At 41.5% G+C, this 19,998-nt stretch overlaps 1 protein-coding gene across 4 annotated transcripts in view; it reads left to right on the top strand.

The window, feature by feature from the left end:
* The window catches only part of tenm1 (teneurin transmembrane protein 1), a 185,070-nt gene that overhangs the window by 142,126 nt on the left and 22,946 nt on the right, over positions 1-19,998 (top strand). For all 4 annotated transcript variants that reach the window (XM_067598739.1, XM_067598741.1, XM_067598738.1 and 1 more), the window contains 2 exons: positions 2,620-2,852; positions 19,341-19,495. In XM_067598739.1, coding sequence (XP_067454840.1) covers positions 2,620-2,852; positions 19,341-19,495 — 388 coding nt within the window. The remainder of the gene's footprint in view (positions 1-2,619; positions 2,853-19,340; positions 19,496-19,998) is intronic.

Genomic DNA, 19,998 nt, shown 5'->3' with positions numbered 1-19,998 from the left:
GTGGTGACTTCAAGAGGCCCAACAAATATGATATGCTGCACAGAGCAGTGGCACACTTTGAAACTCAGTGAATAACTCTCTTAGGATCAAGTTTAAATTATGTATGTGCAGTTCAGTGCAGAGCTCTGTAAACAGTTATGCACTTAATGGACTAGATGACTGACAGCACCGTTGCCTATGTTGCACTGTTTTTTTTTCTCTGGGTTGTGAGAAGGTTCAGGCTAATATCAGAAGGAAGTTTTCTCTTTGTAGAGTTAGGGTCCGTAGAGGCAGAACAGTCTCACTGTGTACAAGAGCTGTCCAAAGCAAACTGGAAATTATAGGACGCTATTTGTAACCTGCGAGAAAATGTCAAGCAACAAAAAAGGTCTGTTTCGGGGTCTGTAAGAAGTGTAAATGTACTTTAATTGAGAAAGAATGTGCGAAAGCATGACATTAGAAATATTTTTTGACATTGTAATTTCCCTTGCAAGACATTTTTCACAGAATAGCGATGTAAAAAAAAAAAAAAAAAAAGAAGAAGAAAAAAGCACTCTCACAGGGTGTCTCTGAGTTTAATTGGCAGGAAGGCTTTGACCAAACTCAGCTGACATTGGATTTCACGCTACAAAATAATTGCTTGGATCTCGCTTAGTAACAATGTTCAAAGTACAAATTTTAAATTCCCCTCTCCTTTTTGCGATCACACTGTTCAAGTCTCAATAATACAACACAATAACCTGAAAATATTAAAGGTTTCCTGTAATTAATGAATTGCAGACTGCATGTAAAGAAGCAAGTCGAGTCTTCTCTGTACAGCTGCATGCCCACAGTAATGTCAGTTGGCACCCCTCCTACACAAAGTACAGTATACAGCTCTCAGTCAATATAGGGTAAATGAAGTCAGTGTTCATGTTGTGCTAACTCAAGCCTGAGGGTTATACTGAGGACAACAAACACTTTCATTAAACCAGAACACAATGATTCCATACCATCGTCTTTCCTCTGTGAGCCTTACACTGAACAAACTTCTCATCCTTTGTTCACTCTTATGTCTCGTAAACTAACAATAACAGCTAGAACAATAGACAATTATGTATCCTCATGGCTCATTTGGCTCAGGCCAAATTTAGCTATATGAATGTTCTGAGTTTAATTTTGCTCTCGGACCTTTGTTTCAAGTCATCTCCACTCCCTGTTATTGTCCCTCCTGTTTTCCTGTTGCTCTCAGCTCAGTTTAGCTTTATTTTGGACCATATTCCACAGAGGTGTAAGATAAAATTAACAATTAAGGATGCAATTTTACAGCTATCATGTATAATACAAATCATATAAAATCAAAAAAAGGGAACACATATATGCATAAAATACAACTCATGTGCGTAACCCTTTCACAGAATTCACCAATAAACTGATGCAACGGAGGTGTCACATCTCTGAAATACTGTATAAGGATGGAGCTTTTGGTAGGATTTACAGATGCATCCATTATCCTCTTCTCTACCGTATCCAGGCTGCACATACATTTAAACATAAGGTGCCTTATCGCTGCCTGACATGCGGGTACATTTATGCTGACGAACATATTGTAGGACTAGCACTGTAAAATCTTGGCAAACACAAAAACATCCTCAAGGCATCGTTGCAAGCAATTGTAGGTTTCTGCATACCGCTGTTATTATATGTATACTATAGCTGAGCACCGGGGGATGAAGTAATACCTGAAAACAGACGCTGACAGTAACTACTCTTTTTTTTCTTTATCAAAAAAAGCAAGAATTTGCGAGCATGACATTAACACAAGTTTATGTTCAAAGTATATTTGTTTGTGGTAGTTTTTGACATTACTGTTGTCCATTGCAAACAATTTGAAATATTAAAATGACCACATAAGAGTGAATTACTTTGCGCTTTGTTAATATATCAACAGGTTTATGCAGCATACAGTGTGTTGTATATTTGGGTTATTCACACTCAGATGTGCAAAGAGTAACGCAGAAAAGGTCTAGCACAAGTCATCAGGCCAACACGTTCACTCCCCTTTGTCTAAAGGATAGTTTAGTGATTTTTTTGATTTTACTATTTGTCTAACATACACAGAACATGACAAACTCACACGTTTTTGGGTGTTTTTGTCTCATTTTTTACATGATCATATTAACATTGTGTCATTCTTAACAAATATATAATACCTATTCCTAAAAATGTACAGGTTCTAAAAAATGAGATTGTCGCTTGGAACATTAATATTTTTCCTCCAGCACATGTACAAGTTTACTTCTGCAATCTCTCTCTTTTTTTTTAAGTATTCACCTGATTACTGCTAATTGCCTTGACTTAAATTGATGGTGCAGTTTATTCATGAGTACTGAGCGGTATTATAACTTGCTAAATGAGGCTGGTCTCATTGATCAGTATAACTTTAAACTGCATGCAGTGACACACAAATCAGTCTGTGTCTCTCTGGGTAAGAAGGAAAAAAGTCAAATTTTCCAAAACTCAAACTAAGAACACCTTGGAACACTGGTCTGAAAGCTCACTCATCATACATGTGATGGGAAATTTTACATACTACTTTACTGTCTAACCTTACTTTGCCATCTTTACTCTCCATTCACCTTGTACTCCTTCTCTCACTAGCACCAGCCCGGCCCATAAGTACTACCTGGCCATGGATCCAATGGGGGAAGTTCTTTATGTGTCTGACACCAGCAGTCGCAGAGTGTACCGAGTGAGGAACCTCGGGCAGCCAAAAGACCCGTCCCGCAACCTTGAGGTAGTGGCCGGGACAGGGGAGCAGTGCTTACCTTTCGACCAGAGCCACTGTGGAGAGGGCAGGAAGGCCACCGAAGCAGCTCTCAATAACCCTCGAGGTAGGAGAATGTAGAGACACTACACCTGAAGAAGTCATTTTACAATCAGTCCACAATTACTACACACTGTTGCCATGATTATGAATGACATTTCTAATATATGTATGCAGAGATTTGGACCTAGCTTGCACTGGGGAGGGCTAGGATTTGACTAGTTCTCTGAGGATTAGTACATATTAAAGCAGCTCATTACACTGACGTTATTAATACATTTTATATTTTCCTGATGGCATTATTATATATATTATAAATTTCAACAAGAATTTCATACTTAACAGAGTCTAGTACATTCAGAATCTGTATTTCAATCATCATGGTACACACAGAAAGTACTGTCATAATCTTATAAGGTCACTTTAGTAACCCTTGAACTATCTTCGAGACACTGTGTCCCTTGAACATCATTCTGCGGTAAACCTAATCACTGCATCTATCAACCCATGATGGTCAAAATTCTGAGTTACTATATGTACAATGATAGATAAAATATCTGTATGTATAAATTACTCCATTTACTCCACATTCTGTGGTTGCTGTTTTTATAACATGTAAAGCCTCCTCGATTCTTGCCCTTGTTCAAACGTATTTTTTCATTCCAGACTGACTCTCCACGTTTTGATTGTGTAAATTATTAATTATTGTATAACAGGCATAGTGAACTAATGTTCTATTTTGCCAGACAAAAGATAATTACAGCACAATTCCATTGTGATCTAATTTATTCTCTAAATTATACTGCCGACTTTTTTTTTTCTTTTTTTTACTGTTCTAAATGCAAATATATTTATATAGGATATCAGTTTTCTGAGCTGTAGACCCTGTACAAGTGTTAATGTAACGGCTGATTCCTGTGTTATGTTTTGACTTTAAGAAACAGTCATTTAAAGTGTTGTTTCTCATGTAATTTGTAAAATGACACTTTGACTTTAAGCCCTCAAATATTTGCTGTGGCATTAAAGTAATGTTTAATTGCCTCAATGATCCTACTGTGTACTGCCACAAAAACACCACATCACTTCCCTACCAGCAGCCTGTCCTGTTAGGACACCAGCTAGGACGGATTGATGGATTCATGCTGGTTCTGCCTATTTTTCAACCCTGCTTTCAGCATTTCAAAATACAAATTGATATAACCAGGCAACACTATTTTCTCTACTCTTCAGTCATCCAAGTTTAGTGATTATATTTGTCAGTGAAAATTATTTTAATAACGATTACTTAATTGAATTAACATACCCTTAAAAAGTAACAAATTGTTACAAAACATTGCTGTTAGCCTATTAAAAGGACATTGTTTGCCTTGTCTCTCAAAATACTGTTATAGACCTTTCGCACGGCAGACACTTTGACATGTCGCAGCAGGAAAAGCACAGGTGTGATTAATAAAACTAATGATAATGGCTCCATTCAGGTGTTCAATTTCGAGGACCCTGGTATTGTGCATGCTGGCTCACTGACGGGGCTTATCAGGACATTTCAGTGGAATTAGGCCATTGTTAATGTGATTAGTTGCACCTGTGCTTTTCTTACTATAACAGCTTAAAATGCCTGCTGTGAAAAAAAAAGCTCTATTGTGTTAGCATTGTGCTAAGTCATGGTAAGTCATGGAAATGGAACAACCTATTCTTTGTCGCACTTCTTTGTTGATGTGTCCACACAGCCTAAATTGCAAGTATTATAGTAAAATACGTCAAAAGTATAATTATACAGTGTTTTTTTTCCCCTGACCATTAACGGTTGCACAGTGCCACAATAGTATACTTAAAGGCTGCGAACGCAAGCACAGGTGTGTCAGTTATTCTGACTGATTAGACCTTTGCTCCTGCCACGTTCATGCCATGTTGGCCTTACTGTAATTACTGTTATTTTCTGGCCTGTAAATAGCAGTTACATCAACATCCAAGTCGCAGCCTCACGTCTGCCAATGCAGTCTGTCATTTGAAGGTAATTAAAGCCAAAATTTTAATGAAAATGGTGCCTTATTGTTAATTGACCTTCACACAGCAAACTCTGCAATGATTGAAAAGTCTCGAGTTGTCCAGTGACGTGAACGCTCGCATTCAAATATCCCATAAACATTCATTCATTGTTTCCTGACAATGTTGATTAGCCACACTGTTCGCCAAATATTTTTTGACAAATGACTTAATTTTGCGCTCAAGTTCAAAAATTTAAGCTGTTGCAAAACGGAACGATGACGTATGACCATAGTAGAACGCTGCAGTTATACGTCATCCTCATAAAATCCCTTTGTTTTTGTGAGCGTCACATAGGCTGCTGATACAGGCACCTATGTTTCAAATTAAATACTTGCTGCAGACATGGTGCAACACTGAATTAATGCTTAAAACATAAATAATTTATTTCAATTAAACACTCTCCAACCAAAATCGGCACAGAAAAAAACGTTTAATGCGATTAAAGCAGGAACTTCAGTAAATCAGTCTGCAGTGATCTATTAATGAATGTAGGTGATTCTTACAGTATCTGCTGTCCACAGCTGTTTATACACTTTGAGAAGCTTCTCCTTCAGTTCATTAAATTTCTGCAGCATCTGAAGGCAGCAGGACTGATATGTTGATAAATCCGTAGACTCTGAGAAGTGCCGCGGCAGAGTGCAGTGCTGTTACGCACGGCCGTTCACCGTGTTTACCTTCATTAAATCGCCTGATGACACCAAGCTGCTACAGTATAACTAGACACTCTTCTACACACATCAGACTGGTTGGATATAACTCGATATTCTGCTTTTTTATGTGAGAGATGTCAGGTTAGCAGCTCATCAACCTCTTTTCCAACTTTATTTTAACTTTATATTCCAAAAGGAATATAAAATAAAAATAATAATATATTACAAAAACATATAAAAAAATAATTATAAAACAAAGAAAGATGTCATTGCTTAGGATAGATGATCCATCAGTAAAGAAGCCATCGTCTGATTTCACCTATAGATTTCATATATCTCTGTTACTGACATGTAACCTAGTCTATACAGGCTAATGCTGTAGTAACTCGACAGGTTAGGCTGTAATATCACTACCAATCCGACACACCACCAGTGCGCTAGAATGGCAATCTGGTCGCCATGGTAATGGATTACGTCCGACTATTAACCACACCCCCATTCTCTGTTTGAGAAAGAACGTTAACCATTAAACAGAAAGTAACACTGACTGGAATAGGGCTATAATTGCCTCCTCCTCCAACTGACCAAAATTTTCCATATATTGCTATCCAGAGGAATGATGTTACAGTAATTTGAAAAGAAAATTGTCAGTAAAAAATTTGCAATAGTTGGTCGCGAGAACAAGATAAAATACAGCAATTGTTATATGACAAGGAAAATTATTTGATCTTCTTATTAAAATGACAATGATAACTAGACTAATAGGGTAAGTATGGCTTCCTCTGGCTTACAGGAGAGAACTTAAACCAAACTGCGCCTGTCATATTAAGATTTTCCAACACAGAGATGTAGCTCTGATTCCCTCCTAGTTTTAGCCCGTTTCAAGCTATTTGAATTAATGCACATATATAATTCCCACATTAAGCCCAGAGTGTCGATTTGAACTAGTTAATTGTTCTACCCTTCGTTATTAGCTGACAGGAGCGGATCCCAGCTATGTGTTATACCGCTGTAGCTGCTCTGCTTTAGAGCATGAAGTACAAACTGGTGTTGCACTACGTTGTTATTTCCTTTCTTTTGCTCCACCTGTAAACTGGAACAAGTCTTACTGTTTTCGACAGACTTTTCGCATCAATGCAAAGCAAAGGAGAAAAAACACAGGTGGAATGATTAATGACACTAACAACATATACAGTATACGTACACGAGTAGCAATCATGACCGTGAATATGAAAGAGGGAGAAGGACAAGGGGACGAACTGAGAGAAATGTTGTGGGGGAGGGAAAAACATTATCCATCATCCATTAATGTCATCATGGTGTCCGTATATGTAGATTGGCTGATGAGCCTGGGTTTGTTTGTGGGGGCAAGGATTTCCTCTAATAATTTATCTACCTTTTCAACATTTAGACTGGTTGAAAACCTACAATAGATTAATGTTGTATTTACTGTGTTCTGATTGGCCAGTGTCACGAAACTCACCATGGATACAATCAAACTAGTGCCCACATTCTGAAATGCTAGTTTTTATCGGTTGTCTTCCAGCATGTCACACTACAGAGGTTAAAATGACAGATTGTTATGCTTATATTTTGTCTCCATCGCCCTGCATTTGCGGAATCAGGTCATTATGTAGCTGATATCGTACTGTAACCCGGGAAGGCTGTGATAGGAACTAGATTGGGCTTGTGGGGGCTGCATTTGCACAAAAAGTATGTGCTGCTAGGAAGAAGAAATAATCTGTTTACTGCCCGCACCAATCACACCCACACACCTGGCCACCTCTTACTCCCCAGGTCGCACAGGAGATTGAGCCACAGGCCTGTCACTCAGGCTACGCCCACAGTCCTACACAGCCTCCTCTGTCAGTCACACTCAGCTTGTGCATGCACTGCAGACTGACGTTGGAGGCAGACAGTCAGTCGATATAGAGAACAATAAACAAAACAAATGTAGTGTAGAAGTGTCTCCATTCTTCGTATGGTCACCGGCTCTCAGTACAAACTAGCTCCAAATCTGAATTGCAGAAAGTTGATTTCTTTTCTCCAAACTTCCTAGGTTCATAAAAGTACAAGAGAGGAAAGGATGATGAAAAAAGAAAAAAGGAAGATTAGAGAAAATGTTGGAGAAAGAAACAAGATTGGAGCTGATTCCTGCTACAATTTGACAGATGATCTGAAGACTATTATACTCAGTATATGTGCCCCTTATGCTGCAGAACATGCTGTATCTCTGCCTTTATACAGTAATAGAAAATTCAGTCCCAAGACTCCTCCTGTTCACTCACGGTCAGGTATTTTATACTCTTTGACTCACTGCACTTCACAGACTCTTCTTCTGGCCATTGTGATCTGACTAACCAGCTCGTATAAAGGCTCTGGAGATTTCTGCCTGGAGCCCCCTGGTTCCCTGTCATCCATCTGCCACAGCCCACACGCCTCCTCCTCCTCCTCGCACCCTCTTACCAATGGTAATGAGTGGTAGACTTCACAGAGAAATATCTGTCCATTTCTTTTTTGAAGCTGTGGCTCTGTGATTCTCTGCCATTGATCTTGTCTCGTGTCCTCTGGTGAGCTCCTCGCTTCAAATTAGAGCCTTCCTTCTTTTTCCTCCACTCCTGCGATCTCTTCTTCCATCCCTCCCCCTGTCTCATCGATGAATCATCCTCGTGGCCCGGTGTTGACATAGCTGCAGTAGGCCTGCTGTGACACATAATATTGTTACAACATGGCAAACAGTTGTTAAATAATCCATAATTTTAATTTAGCCAACAATTTTGCAGCACTATTGAGCGCACTGCTGTTGCTCAAGTTTATAGTCTCTCCATAGCGTAAGCTGCAGGGATTATCTCGTGTCCTTCAAACACTCACTTATGAATACAAGATCTGGGGCATTGTTTAGAGTTGGCTCCACATGTGCTTCTGCAGTCAATTAGCTCAGTAAAAAAAGGCCTTGCTCCATTTAGGATGGATCCCATGTCTGACATGAAAGAGGCGTCAGTCCCTCAGGACCCAACAGCCTTGGCTGGCATCTCTGGACTCCTTCTGTTCACAACATGAAGGGGTACTTTTTTTTTTTTTTTTTTTTTTTTTTTTTAAACAGACATTTGGTGAATAATTGTTGTGTTTGTGTAAAAATAACTGTCTGTGTTTCATGTGTAGGTTTGGACAGAGGAGTTCAGAGAGTGACTCCAGTGATTGAGAGTTTAGTTGTTCGTGTTTGCCTTGCGCAGGTCTTATCTATTATTTGTTGACTAGTCTCAGACAGCAAAGTTGACATCCACAGAGAGGTGCGTGCATGCACGTGTGTGTGTGTGTGTGCGCACATGGCAGTGTGAGCACTTGCAGTGTCAGTCTCTCACTCCGACCCACAGGGGGCAGACTAATGCCCTTATCTGTAGCTGACATGCTGCCACCACATTTCTCCCTCTTGCCCCGTCGGCCTCCGTCTCCCCTCTTCTTTTCTCTCCTCCTCTGCTTTCTTTCTGTCTCTTTATCCGTCTCTCTCTCTTCCTCACACACACAGACACAACATGTTTGTCCCCATCTCACACGGCCTAACAGCTGCGAGGCACGCCATCGGAGTTGAGATAGTAGGGCCGGGGTACCGAATGAAGCTGTGGGGTTTAAACTGGTCATGGTTATTAGCATGTTGAACAGCCTAGAAGTTAAAAAAAAAAAAAAAAGAGCCACAGCCAGGGGTAAATATGCTTCACATAGCACATCGCTGGTCGGCCACCAACCTCAGACCAGGGCAGCCAGGCTTCATGCTGTAAAGTATCTGTCTTGGCTGGTGGTTAACATGTAAGCAGCTTAGGCGAATTAATATCTTCACACATTGGGCGCCGCTCTCATTTACAGAAATGGCTGAATACATAGCAATGTGCATAGGAGCGTTTCCCAGTTTGTTTCATCAGTGTGAATCAAGCATTCAGTGCTGTCAGCAAGCCTATGCACAAACCATTAACTCAGCAAACACCAGTCCCCTGCTTCTACTACAGCACCGGAGCCATATGAGTGGTAGTATCCTCAAAGAGTCCTTTAACTGCACAGCTCTAATCACGCCTGCATTTCACTTTTCCAGAATCTGCCACTTCCCAAACTGTATTCGCTGGCTGCAGCAGTGAAGTTATAAGATCTCCTAGGGCTGTGTAGCCTCTATGCCAACTGCTCTGTGTTATATCTTTGGAACGAATATGCCATTGTTATTCTACCTCTGGCGCCCATAGCATTTAGTGCAGAGTGATTGTTGCGTCTCACAAAATAGAGAGGGAGAGGGAGAGGAGGAGCGGATTAAATTGATGGAGAAAAAGAGGGAGCTCAGAACCGGGAGAGAGAAAAAGAGAGAGAAAGTAAGCGTAAAAGAGAATGAAAATAATATGAAATTAATGGAGAAAAATAGAGAATGGAAAAAAAAGGACAGAATGGAGGGAATGAATGAAATGGATAGAGAGAGAACTCAGTGTTTCGCATCTAAATCCTGCAGCGTGCAGCAGTCCCACACCTCATCTGCATATTAAACTGGCCCTGTGGCTGCTTTCCCTCTCAGAGGGTCAACTATCATTGTTGCTGTTGGTTTAAACAGAGCACTACTTTGCAAAACAAGGGCATCTGATAAGTCGCTCTGTGTTTTTTAGCTCCAAGATTCAGTCTGTGTGTGAGCGTGTGCATATGTGTGCGCAATTTTTAACAGCCTGCTTCTGTGTTTCATTTCACATTGACCGAGCTTTTGTCTTTGCCCCTGGACATTCCTGCATTAATGATACACACATGAATTAATCACACAGCAAGGCAAACAGCAGCATACTCTATGATAATGCAAAATAGAGACGCCATTGGGTCATGCTATTTCTACCACAGCTTGTTTTCTCGCTGCAGCATCCATGATAATTAGAAGATCGGCAACGGTTTGTGCAACAGACATGCATCACTGAGCAGCAACAATAAGGAGTTTTACCAGAGACTTGTTCCTCCCAAAACTAATGCCAAGAATAAAGCTGCCAGTGGCAAATCCGTTGGGCCAAGCAAAGGGCATCAAGCAAAGGACACTGCACACAGGTACATTGAGGACTTGTCAAGTCAGTGAGCAATTTTTACATGACTTGAGAAAAAATTGCAAGGATATGGCCGACGTCCTGTTTGTATATTTACTGCTGACTTTGTCACAGCCGAACAGCCTGCAGTATATGACATGAGTGTTCCTGACAGGACCGCAGGAATCTAAAAACTATTCACTCACTGCTATAAAAACACTCATGACCCTTTTTCTACTGGATTGCATTGTGATATATGAGTAAGTGAGTTTTTGTAAATAATGCATGCACTTTCACTTTAGAGTACATGTTTTCATTGAGAATTCCCAAAAGACTTTCAGTCTTGAACATGTGATTAGCTGTAAGATAGTACAGCGAGTTATACCTCGACCTATACTCTACATTTCACATTCACAAATCATACACAAGCCATGTGTTGGTTTTTGAATGCTCTGACGGAGCGCTATCGGCAGGATAACATACCCAACAGGTCCTCGTATCTAAACAACAAATTGGCCTAACACCAGTTTTACACCAAATGCACAAGAGTTAGTAGTTTGAAAATGAGGAGCAGCACATAATCCTTCAAAGCAGCTTACTAGGACACTACATACCACAGACATTGGAACGTAAGCAGTTCCACCACATCTGACATCTTCTGCCATCCCTGAGATTTTTTACTCGAGTACCTGTAGTATTGGATGGTAGAGTTGTGTAACTGTGAATTCAGAGATGCACAAAATTAACTTCACGTCCATTCTTTCCTAAAGTAAAATTGTCACTATCATGACTGCTCTGTATTTGGGGTGAAAGTTCAATCTAACTGAAAGCTATGGCTCACCCAGCTGCCTGGGAGTGCGCCGCCACATCTTCACTGTAAGTAAAGTTGTGGCCCTGTGCAATGACAAACTTAGGCTTTTGGTGTGTAAATGCTTGAAGAGGTTTTGCAGTGCTATAACAAGGTCATACAAGATGAAACCTAAACATAGGTTATTTAAGCATTTGAAAAATCTGCTCCATACAGAATAAAAATTCAACTGTCAAAGACCAAAAATGTTTTCAACAAGACTCAAAATTGTGATGTGACTACTTCCATTCAGCCCTTCTTGACCTACAGAGTAATTTGGAGAAGCAATACACTTCCTGTTTCTGCAGCTTTGCTTACAATAATTCCGTATCGTATCCAAACGGTTTTGGTGACCAAATTTCAGCTCATACGGAATAATAAAGGCTCAAAAAAATCTACCTGTTGCATTATGGTTAAGATGAGATCAAATTAGTTGGGGAAGGAGGTTTTTTTGAAGATTGACATTGACCGGACTGTATAGTAAAGCCATTTTGAGCCACAAAACTTGAGCCATTAAAAAAAGTTTGATGATACATTAAAACATGAATTGTACTTTGGTCTGATGGCAGTGCTAGAGGAATCATTGTATTGAACCTAATGTCATGCAATGTCATGTGGTTGGAACTTAATTGTTTACCAAGTAAATAGATGAGACATGTCTTGGGCTACTTTGAACTACTCACTGTCAGGATTTAGTAAGGACCAAAGAAAATATAGCAAATGAGCTTAGTAAAGGCAAATTTATGCTGACTTAAAACGAGGCTCTACCTGTAAAACACCTGCAATTCAAGTAATGTATTAGGAAGAACACTATACAGACTGACAGCTACCTTGTTTGTAGTCGGAGTGTGTAGGGTAGCTTCAGAGAGATTACTGAAGCTCACTGTGTGTGTAATGAAGCCCTGAGTCAATAAGAGATGCAGGCTCAAGGCCAAAGGCTGAGCCTGTGCATCAAAGGTGCTACGTTTGTGTGAGTCAGTGTGCTTTTGCATGCTTGTTTTTGATTGACAGCCTCCAGGTCCCTGGACCTGCTCTGCTTTTTCCTAGTGAAGGGACAGAGTATAGACTGTATGGGACAGAGACTTTAGTTATGGGTGCCTTGTTAAATGTATGTCAGGTTGACAACGTCAGCGTGATCATGGGAAATGTGACATGCGTGTCCCTTTAACTGGTCGAGATGGCTGCTGCTGGCAGCTGGCCTGTCAACCTCCACTGGGAGCCTGGCAAGCTGACAGGAGGAGTGGAGCTCTGCCACTGTGGGGGAAAAATTGCATTTACTCAAAGTGAATGCCCAACACGCACACACACACACGCAATCACGCACACACACTCACACACACACACACACACACACACACATAGATGATAGCATTTGTCTCGGTCATGGGGGTGGAGGGGGTTCTGATGAGGGTAAAGATAGTGAACTCGTGCCCGTGCATGAGTTCTACCTTGATTCTTTAAACACTGACAGGAAGATGAATAACTAGAGTGATGGTGGCAGGCATAGTTTTGCCTGGCAGTGCAATTGAACCTGCCTATGTGAGAATGGGGAGAGGGAGGGTCAGCTGCTGTTGTAGGGATGGGAAAACAGAGACAGTAAATGTTTGCACCTGGGTACCATTATCACCTGCAGCTCTCAGAGAGACCAGTGGCCAGACCTCCATCTGACGAAGCACTCACAGAGTTCTTTTTGAAAATGTGGAGGCAAAATCTGAAATGGCTGCGAAGCCAGCTATCTGTGATACTGAATGTACTGGAGTTGCCTCTGGCTGAGATGTTTTTCTATGTGGAAAAACTTTGTTTGGGTGGAAGCTCTGCATACAGATTTGCAATCTATAGTAGTTTAGCGCCTTTTTTCCACTTTTTCAGGCATGAAAACATTTGTTTCCTCTCATCTGATCCCATTTCCTTTCCCATTGCAGAGCGTCACTGGCTGGTTGTTGTGATGGTGTGTTTGGTAAAAGAGCCTCTATTGATAGACCTCCTTGTGTTTGTTTGATGTTCTAAACAGTGCGACATAATCTGCAGACGCTCCGCACTGATCCAAACCCCTCAGCCTTTCATGGAGCTTTCTAGTCCAAAGCATTTCAATTGCTTTTATAATTGAGTTTGTCTGCTGCCTCTGTGATTGCTTTGGATCTCTCTTTTGCTATCAAACAAGGCAATTACTGCCAAGTCGCATATTTTCACAAAAAATGTTTATTCGCACAAAAATTAGCATGCAACTATTGCAAAATCTCCTTCCACTTCTCGCCTCGCTATACATGTGTAGTCTGGAACTACCAGCTCATAAAAAAGGCAGCTATCAATAATTAATTAATGCGGGTTAATATGTTAACAAACTTATAGTGGTTGATAATTAGATGAGCTACAGTGTCTGATTCAGACTTAATTACTAAGCCAGTGTCTGTTCTGTGGGGCTTTAATGAATAATTAATTACAAGAATTGTGAATTATTTCTGCTTACCAAAGATCTACCAGAAATACACGCCCATCCTTGTTTATGGTGCTATCTTGTATTGACTGATGATAAGCGTTTGATTGGGAAACTTAAAAGCCATTGGAAGCAGCACTTGCAGTACAGTGCTACAGTTCATATATGTGCATGTCATAGATCACAGAGCAGCGTTTGATGCAGCGTGTACTGGGTGAACAATTGCGTGAACAATGCATATAACTTGTCATTCTTTTTGATAGGTGTGGAATCACACACACACTCATATAGACATACATAAATGCAGTGTACACGCACCTACGCTCAAACACATGCAGATGCAAAATCAGAATGGTGCACAGTGGTATTTCACAGTGCTCAGATTGAGTGAACGGGTTTATTTCCCCCCTTTAGTGCACATGGGCAACCTCAGTGTCTTCAGAAAAAGTGGTGCGTGTGTGTGGAAGTGTGAATTTCTCATCTGCAGACACTCTGATTTATCCGCTCTATATTTGCATATGCGCACAATGTGATTAACTGCCATGCCTTATCTTTTCGCCTAGCTACTTCACCGCACGCATGCATGCTCGCACACCCACACACACCGCAACATGGGCCTGCACACGTTGACATGCACACACATTCACACGTACAAACAGCATTGGAGGAGAAATGATGAAAGGGAACAGTAAGCCACACAGCCAGCTAAAGACTCTTTGAAACAGTGTGTTCTTCAGTTTCACTTACAGTCAGACTGTAGCAGTGAGTGAACCCTTCAGGCTTTCCCCAACTAATATGGTTGACTTTATTTATGGCCAGAGTCCCGCACTGGGCCCAGTTGTACAGGTGAAACTGTCCATCTGTCTACATTGACTTGTCAGTCACACACAGTTACTTTGTACAGAAGCACCATGGGCCATAATCAACTACAGCTAGCATCATTTAGATGCTGTAATAATATGTCAGTCTATATCATTAACACCCACTGAGCCTGGGGATATGGGAGGGCAGATTGAATGATTTACTCATCAGGCTGCTGGCAATCTGTGTGTGTGTGTGTGTGTGTGTGTGTGTGTGTGTGCACGACATGCCCCTGTGTGCACATGTGCTGTGATTGTGTGGGTGGATGAAACTTTTTAGGTATAAATGGAACTTCCATTCATGCATACATTTTGCTTTCTCTTCCATAAACAGACCCATGAAATAGGTTTCCTTTGCAGTATATGCGCTTCTTTTTGCACTTAGTTGGTTGTTTCACCGGGGTCAGAGACAATGATGTGTTTTTCTGTTTTGTTGTTTTCTTTACATTTTTTTACGATTCCTCTTGCTTTCATCCATGGAGGCAGCTTTTTTCGCAGCTTTGCTGTCAACATTTGAAGGGTGAAAGTAGAAGGGAAACAACACCAGAAGGCCGACTTCCTGCACTGTTGAGGGCTCAGGTGTTAACAGTCAGCATGCACACACACACACACACACACACACACACACCACATCCTGATGTTACTGTATGCCAAAAGGACTGTCTACTATTACTGCTAAATAAGACACATAATCCACAACTTATGTTATAATTAGTCTTTCTCACTTCATCTCATTTCTCCCCTTACACCTTTGCTCACCTATCTCTCACTCTCTTGCTTGGAAAATCCCTAGTGGCTCCTTCTCTTCAAATAGCTGTAATCAACACTGATGCTCTCTAAGACCCCTCTCCAAGGCATTAATCAGATTGGATTGTATTGCAATGCCACAGGGGGCCGTTATAACAGATATTCTTTTGACAAGGACAGAGAACAAAGAGATTCTTTGATTGAGAGTGATTGGCCTGTAATGGTTAATTGACGCTATTCCTCATCATGTCCCTTTGTCTCATCACCACCTCTTGCCTCTGTCCCACCTCTTTTGGCGCTGTCTGTCTTTTTCTCTTTGGCTGCATTTTCTCCCTAAATCTGAGCTGAATGTGAATAGAGTCACTGTATCATCCTCTCCTTCACTCCTCTCTTCTCCCCTCCCTCTGTTTTCCCAAGGTCAGTGCAACTCAGTCTAATTCACTTTTCTTTGATGATAAAATCCGGTCCCAACTTTAGCCAAATGTCCGTCTCCCCCTGGAGTTGAGATTTATCTCAATTATTTCTCCACTGGTCTGTCTGCCAGCTTCTAAACATGAGTATCAGAGTGCCAGGTCCACCCAGGGAGAAACGGTAAATCTTTTGATGTCTAGTGAGTATCCATTGGCTATACGGAGGGGCTGTAAATTCCCTTAACGCAGCATACAGCTTTACCCACTACAGCAGGAAATCCAGCCCATAACAAGAGAAAGTGGACTAATCTGCCGGCTTTTCAATAAACATGGCTCTTAAATAACACACAAACTGGCTTAAATCCTTTCGCCAATGCCAAACAATAATAGCAATCGTTCTTCATTGTTGTGCTTGTGTGAGGATGAATAAGTCAAACCAGTCCTGCATGTATTGTTGATGCTAGATTGGCAGCTATTTAGAAGCTGCTTGTGTGAATGTAAGACCTGCAGATCCTGAGTATACATGCTGAGGGTGTCAGAAAGCACAAACAAAGACAAGACAGAATTTAAGGGGAAGTCAATGGAACCAAAGCAGGCGAGAAGAAAGAGTAATATCCATGGGCGGAGGGAGAGAGTAGAAATCAGTATTTAGAGAGAGTCCTGGCTGCCTCGTCATGTCCTTGTGTAGGATTTATGAGCTCTAAGATCAGGGACAGGTTTAGGGTAGAAATGCTAGGAGGAGGTATGGATGGGAAAGTGAAAGGAAAGTATGTATGAGGTAGATCCGAGGACGGCGAAGCAGCAGGGAGAATGTGCCGAATTTCAGACCAAAGCAGGCTCAGACTGCGCTGTGGGTTGAGACGTCCCTCCTGCATAATGCCAGGTGACAGGAGGAGAAATGGCAAGGCCGAGAGGAGGGAAAGAAAGAAATAAAAAAAAAATGGGCTGAACAGAGGAAAGCAGAGGCCAGACATTATTGAAGGGTCAAAGGTCACTGATTTGATTAGCACTTGTAAGATACGGGGCAGGATAGAGGGAGTTCGACAACAAAAAAGAAACAAAGGACAACAAGAAAGAACAAGGAGAGGGAGCAAAATGAGAGCAGAGGAAGATCAAGTTAGGAAGGATGAGGAGAGAGGGACAGCTAGAAGAGGGTAGGAAGGGTGCTGGCGCTGGGGTGAGGCTGTGTGGGTGGTGTAATCTGTCTGTGTCAGAAGGATGATGAAGGGGCCAGGAGGGAGAACTCTGCAGTTCACCTTCTGGCCTCTGGAGGAAACACACTGACCCTGGCCCTCCCCCTGCCCACCTCCCCTCTCCACCTCCATTCTACCTGCACGATTTATGACTCACAGGGTCGGTCCAGGGTTGCTCGGTTTGAGGACATTTGTGAATCTAGTTGTGGCAGGGGTGTGCTGTGTTTGCATCTGTGTGTTTGGGCGCACATGTTGAATGAAAAATCGTGTAAAGAACGTTATTGTATGTCACGGAGGATAAGACCTTAGTGCTGCCTGGGGAAAAGGGCAGGAGTGATTTCTATCCTGGGCTCAGAAAGTGAGCGCAGGCACATCCCCACATAATCCAGTATGACAGGGTTTGAAAGGAAGAAGACTGACAGAAACAGAAAAAAAATTCAAGGGAAAATGGGACAAAATGAGTGAATGAGGGAGGAGTAGCTGGAGATGTACTGCATACTGATGGTGTCGCTCCATTGTCCATTTGTATTATGATGTGCTGGGACTTCTTCTTGAATCTTTTTGAGAAGCTTCCTTCCTTCTTTAATGTGGGTTGTGCTGGGAAAACAGCTAAATGAGTAGACTCTTTATGCCCAAACACTTACTGGTTCCAGCCCGTCTTCTGCTTTTCTCTATTTCATATCATTATAATCTTCGGATTCTGGACCGTTGGTTGAACAAAACAAGCAATTTGAAGATGCCACTTTGTGCTCTGGGAAATAGTTAGGGGTGTTTGTCACCGTTCCCTGGCATATTAAATCTGCACTAATCAATATTTTTATATAAACAAAGGCTCAAATGGTGTGATGTGTTTTGGTTCATTGTCACTGTACTCATTAACCTCATTTCCAGCAGCAGCAGGCAGCAGTTTTGAGCCAAGAAAAGTTCTTGAAATCCCACTGTACACTTAGCACCAAACAGCAGGCAGACAACATTAACGACTAGCTGGTGAACATAGTGCAGTATTTGCTAAAGAGCCAGATATTTCACTCAGGAGTTGGTGGAGAACAGGAGGACAGAAACACAACTCCAAATGAATGCTAATGTTGCTCTGTGTCTGCAATATTAGCATTTGTCAATAGGCAAGAGTTTGATAATAATGTTCTATTAGTTTTGTGCTTATTAGCAAATGTTATTACCAAACTAAGAGAGTGAACATGGTAAACATTACACCTACTTAATATCGGCATGTTAGCATTGTCATTAGAAGCATGTTAGCATTTAGCTCAAAAGCACAGCTGTGCCGCTAACATGGCTGAAGACTATTTTGTTTTATGGTTTCTTTTGTTGCATATTGTACTCCACTGTTTTGTGATAGATTGTGTTTTAGCTAGATCTAAGTAGGCTTTGTCTCCATGAAGTCCTTTGAGGCATGCTTGTGATAAAGGGATATATACATAAACTTGACATGATTTAATGATAAACCATAAACCAAATGTATTTTTAAATGGCACAACAGTGAGCCACATGCTTTGGAGATGGCAGGTGTGAATACTGAAATATGGCTTATAGTCACAGATGCTAAGTGAAAGCAATCAAGGGGAATTGGCGGCAGGCAGAATGAGAGGTGAGGGTTGAGTCGTGGAATATTGCTGAGGAGTTGAGTCAAAGAGCTATTCTCTGTATGGAGATGAGATGGGGATGAAGGTCGCTCCTCATCCATAACAGATGATTCATAGTCTGCCCTGACCTTTAATACCTGGACTTACCTCTCTCGCTGTCTCTCTCCGCTTGCCGTCTACTGCAGAGCTCCACTGCAAGGAGAGTTCAAGTATATGCTGTTCATAGCAAAACACACTCACAAAGCATATGTTCACATGTGTCGTACAAATACAAGTGAACCTATGCACGCATGCAGGCATTCACATATGCGCACAGGGATTTGCGGGTGCACATTTATAATGCACGTTTGCAGGCGTCAAATGTCAAAAGTTCACTGCGGCACCCTGCTCACATCTAATGTGACAAATAACTTCTTCCTCCAGTTGCATTGTTCTAATCTCTTTAGTGGGCTCTGGAATGGAAATATAATTACATTTCTGTGGTGCAGTGCCTTTGATAAGACAGCCGCTTGCTGAGCTGAATGTCTAACTGAGTTGGATGCCTCTCCGAAGCCCTCTCCTCTCTTCACTTTACTTCTCTCTCCTTATTCGCTCCTCTTCATCTCTTCTCTTCTCTCTCTCATACTCTCTTTCACGTTTTCTCCCTTTTCATTTTTTTTTTTTGTTCTTTCACCCCCACTTGCTCTCTCTGTCATCTCCAAAGCTCATTCTGCCTCTCTCTCTCACCCACCCAGGTATTGCAGTGGATAAAAGAGGCGTTGTCTACTTCGTTGATGGCACCACCATTCAGAAGATAAATGAGAGGGGTTTGCTCTCCACTGTGATTGGCTCAAACGGACTGATGTCGACGCAGCCGCTGAGCTGTGATGCACGCATGGACATCAGCCAGGTAAGCTAATAATGTACTGGAGTATAAGTGAAAGGTAGAAGAGCTGCTTGTAGTGCTCCAGAAAAGACTTCATCCTCACCATTTGAGTGAATAATCTTTAGAAAAATAAGGCTTCTGAATGTGTTTTGTGTCGACTAATTGGAGTAATTGATTAAAAAAATATCAAAGTAGTAGCTGTTTGCTTTTTGTTTTCTTACGGTCAGTAATTGTTTTATCAATGTAAATTGTTCAGCCTCCTCCATAGAAACTCTTTCTGACTTCTTAAAGGTGTACAAGTGTGTGTGAGCGAGAGAGAGAGAGAGAGAGAGAGGGAGGGAGAGCGTCTGGTGAAAGACCAAAGACAGCTACCGCACAGATTTGATCAGCCAGCCTTCAGATCACACTGCTGACTTATATCAGGCCTATTAGAGCAGAGGATGAATTATAGATGAACTGCTGGCTCTATAGAGGGATCTCTGCCCACACATAGGGATCCAAGTGCCTGTCTCTGTGAGTGTCTGTGT

Source organism: Thunnus thynnus, chromosome 9, assembly GCF_963924715.1.
Source record: "Thunnus thynnus chromosome 9, fThuThy2.1, whole genome shotgun sequence".
Lineage (NCBI taxonomy): Eukaryota > Metazoa > Chordata > Actinopteri > Scombriformes > Scombridae > Thunnus > Thunnus thynnus.
The sequence above is the reverse complement of the archived record's forward strand: the minus strand, read 5'-3'. Positions and strand labels throughout refer to the sequence as shown.